Below are 4,245 nucleotides of genomic sequence, written 5' to 3' on the forward strand. Positions count from 1 at the left end.
CAGTGACTGATGTTGTAATTTGTCAAGGGGGCTGACCTAGCAGAGCCTACAGACCCATTGCCTATAACTGGGCAGGACTTCTTTGAGAAACAATAACGATTATCTTCTACAAAAAAAATCCAGTGCTCAGGGAAGTAGAAGTGGTTCTGGACCATTTGTCTTAGTTTTTGGCCCCAGAGAATTTCTCCTTTAGTCCAAAAAGAGAAAGGGAAAAAGTGACACAAGTTGTCATCAAGCCAGTGATCGCCTCCCCAGGAGCACCCACCGGAGGGCACCCTGGACATCAGGGTTCCGGAGGCCGTAGATGATTGGATTCAGCATGGGGTTGATGACAGTGTTAAAAATTTCAGCAGCTTTATCCTTATCTGAAAGCTTGGCTGAACCCAGTCGCATGTAGTTGAAGATACCAGTCCCGTAGAAGAGGCAGACCACAGTGAGATGGGAGCCACATGTGGAGAAGGCCTTCTTCCTGCCCTCCGATGAGCGAATTCGGAGAACCGCAGCTGCCACGTGGGCGTAGGAGGTGACAACGAGAGCCATGGGGGTACCTGCCATTATGAAACCCACACAGAAGAGCAGCAGCTCATTGAGTTGGGTGCTGGAGCAGGAGAGCTGGAAGAGCTGTGGGAGGTCACAATAGAAGTGGTTGATCACATTGGGGCCACAGAAGTGGAGTGTGGATATGGCTACAGTGTGGGTCAGTGCATTGCTGAAGGCACAAGCCCAGGACACAGCCACCAATGTCCTCTGGACTGTCTGGCTCATGCGGGTGCTGTAGGTGAGGGGCCGGCAGATGGCCAGGAATCGGTCATAGGCCATGGCTGTCAACAGGTAGCAGTCCACCCCAGCTAGCTGATGGAAGAAGAAAAGCTGTGTGAGGCAGGCTGCATAGGGAACTGTGTGCTTGTGGGACAAGAGACGAACCAACATGGAGGGAACGGTGACGGTGATGCACCCAACGTCCAGCACTGATAGGTTCCCCAGGAAGAAGTACATGGGCTTGTGGAGTTTGGGTTCCACCAAGATGGCTGCCAGGATGCTGAAGTTGCCCCCAACTGTGACCAGGTAGGCAAGGAGGAAGAGAACAAAGACAGCTGGCCTCAGCTCTGGTGTCTCCACCAAGCCCAGCAGGATGAACTCAGTAACAGCTGTTCCATTGGCCCCAGGTTCTGGCTGCATTAGTTTCTGCAAGGAAATATCCAAAGAGATGAGGAATCATTCCTCTCAATATATTTATTCAAAAAGAAGAAACAGACTTCCTTCGACATGCTGAGCTGTCTAAGTTCTCCCTCTCCAAGTGAGGGCTTTCCCATGCCCCAGGCACACACCCTTGTTCACTCTCTCACTACATTTTCCTCAACAGCATTACTTCATTCTCAGATAAGGGGAATCCTTTCACAATGTGAACATACGTCATCACATTTTACTTTAAATATATTATACTTTTATTTGTCAGTTATACCTCTATTAAGCTAGAGAAATAACATTTTATAAGATTAAAAAAAATGAGAAGTCCAGGAATAGACCTAAAGTAATATAGGAATTTAGTATATGATATAAGTGTCATCTTAAAGGAATGGGGAAATATATTATTCAATAAATTCTATTGGGGCAATAACAGCTGTCTGGGAAAAACATAAATTGTAGACATATCTCATATATTTTGAAAAAAAACAGTTCTAAATAGATCAAAGATTTAAATGTAAATATTAAGCCAGAAAGTTATTGGAGGAAAATTGGAGACTTTTAATAATTAAAAGTGCAAGGATGACTCAAAATATAGAAAAATTTTAAATAAACAAAATTAACAAATCTGTTAAAATTTAAAAGTTCTGCCAAATTAGCTAAGTGGAACTACATCCCCAAAGCCCCATTCTCTATATGCTTCCAGGTTAGAGTTGACCGCGGGGGGAGTTTGCATGGTAGTTGCAAGGTAGGGTTGAAAAGGGAAATGGGCAATCTTTCAAAATTACAAATGTGTTTTTCCTTTTACCTGGTAATTCCACTTCTGGGAATTTATCTACCAGATATATAGTCACACATAAATAGTGATGTATATGTGAGCTTATTTGTTGCAGCATTTGTTTATAATAGCAAATAATCGAAAATAACTTATCTGTTCATTATTAGAGGGCTGACTAAATTAATTATGGAATATCCTTCCAAAGGAATATAATGCAGCTGTAGGAAAGAGCTCTGTGCTGATTTGAAAGATATCAAAACCATGTTATTAAATGTCAGATACAACTGGTAGAATGTGCATACCACATAGTGAGCGGACGAAGGCAAGGTTTTAACCCAAGTACTCTGATTCCAGAGCCCTGCTCTTAAACTTTCACATACCATCGAGGCACCTCAAGGGTCATAGAACCATGTCCTTCTCCTGCAGTTCTCTCTCAATCTATTTCTGACCCAGACACTCACTCCCTTCCTCGCGATGGCTGTGCCTTTGTAGAACTCAGTCTTGCCTTGCAGACTGCGGTAGCTCCGGTCCAAATGCATACCTTGGGTGGATCACGGCTACAGTCTTCAGCTGCCCCCTGATTTCTCTTTTCCATTTTAGCCCATGTCATCAGATTGCAAACTCCGTTAACTTCTGTATTCCCACCTTTGCTTATGCTGTTTTCTCTATATTGAATGTCCTTCCAATGCCACGGTGTCAAAGTCTTTAAGACTCAGCTCAAATGCTGTCTCCTCCAGGAATTCCTCCCTGATCTGTGCCCATTTTAAGGTGATATTTACATTTTCAACATTCCCAGTGCACTCTAATTGTATTCTTCATGGCACTTACCGCTGTGCCTTCTAGCACAATCACTTAGTGATTTAGTGTATTTCCTCCAGTCCAATTTAAGGATGAGACTCATGGCTGATTCAACTTTAGGAACTATATGCATAAAATTAATTATGCATCATTTCATAAATAAATGGATGACCGAATGGTTGACAAAGATGTTTTCCGACAAAAAGGGCATCACTGCGGGCTAGAGTGGTGAGGAAGGGGTTAGTTAATGGACAAGGGGGAATTTGTGCTAGGCTTTGAGGGATGGGTAAGATTTGGAGGAGGCTGAGAGTCAAGTGAAGGTTACTGCTGTAGGGGTGAGTCCTCGATTTGCCTAGAAGGGTATGCAGTAGTTTTGGCAATCCACACACTGACATACAGCTCTTTATATAAAATTCCCACATATTTTCTACATCAGGAAGATAGATTCATCAAAAAACAAATAAGTCATGAGCCACAACGACATGCTCCCCTAGTAGCTTCTGTGCAGCCCTCAATCAACAAGGGACAAGGTTACATAAGAGTCTCCTAAATCCTGGTTGTTCACTAGACTATCCATCCAGGGATCACAAGAGTAATCACTGACAAGGAGGCACTCCTAGATCACCATTCTTGGGGGACCGTATGAGTTCTAGGCTCCCCTTATTATGCCGTGACCACTCCCTACTCTGAAGTTCCAGTAGGTTCTTCATGCACTAGGGTTGGTCTTAGAGATCTGGTCAGGCTGTCCAGTAAGGACTGGGTTCTTTGGCAGAGAAATTAAACCCTGAATCTCCTCCCACTCACCCTTAACAAAGTCAGAAAATGAGTTTCACCTAAAAAAAGAGGGAATTGGTAAAGATGCCTGAAAGCGAAACCTCAGTCTTTGGGTTGTGGTCCCAGCTCTCCCACTCACCTGATACGTCATCCTGAGTAAATCTCTTATTTTTCACTTTTGATACCTTGGCCACTGAATCTGTAAAGCCAGGAGGCTTGACTTAGTAACAACTGAAGTTCCTTCCTGGTGACACGGAAGTGGAGGGAGGGCCATCCAGCATGATTTCCTGGAAAGGGCTGTAAAAGGGGGGTGAGACTCTGCACAAATGCAGTCAGCCACTCCGGGGGCAAGTGCGGGGCTTTATATACAGAAATGAGATAAAGAGAGGCCGAGACCGTCGCTGTCATGGGACTTCTCCACCACAGTGTTATCCTCTTGAGACCTTCAAATTAGCCCAAGAAGGGGGAGGAGGCAATGGGAAGGGCTAAGGGCAGGTAAATAATAGAAGCCCTAATAAAGGGAAAGCAGTGGGGCCTCCCACCTCTGTGGGGATTTAGAATTTTTCCAAACATCTTCATCACCATCCTCTATATTAATTTATGGGGATGGTTAGGGCAGCGATCATAATAAATCCTTTTAACAGATGCGGACATGAGGGAGCTGTTTGTGTTCCCAGTTAAGTAGGAGACTGGAGGTGGAGCCGGGGTTC

General features: G+C 44.4%; 1 protein-coding gene across 1 annotated transcript; it reads right to left on the bottom strand.

The window, feature by feature from the left end:
- Positions 1-231: 231 nt before the first annotated feature.
- On the bottom strand, positions 232-1,191 carry LOC105103675 (olfactory receptor 3A1). The gene has a single exon (XM_010997285.3). The coding sequence runs from the start codon at positions 1,177-1,179 to the stop codon at positions 232-234; it is 948 nt and encodes a 315-aa protein (XP_010995587.2). The 5' UTR covers positions 1,180-1,191.
- Between the last annotated feature and the right edge of the window lie 3,054 nt (positions 1,192-4,245).

The sequence above is a fragment of the Camelus dromedarius genome, chromosome 16 (assembly GCF_036321535.1).
Source record: "Camelus dromedarius isolate mCamDro1 chromosome 16, mCamDro1.pat, whole genome shotgun sequence".
Classification (NCBI taxonomy): Eukaryota; Metazoa; Chordata; class Mammalia; order Artiodactyla; family Camelidae; genus Camelus; species Camelus dromedarius.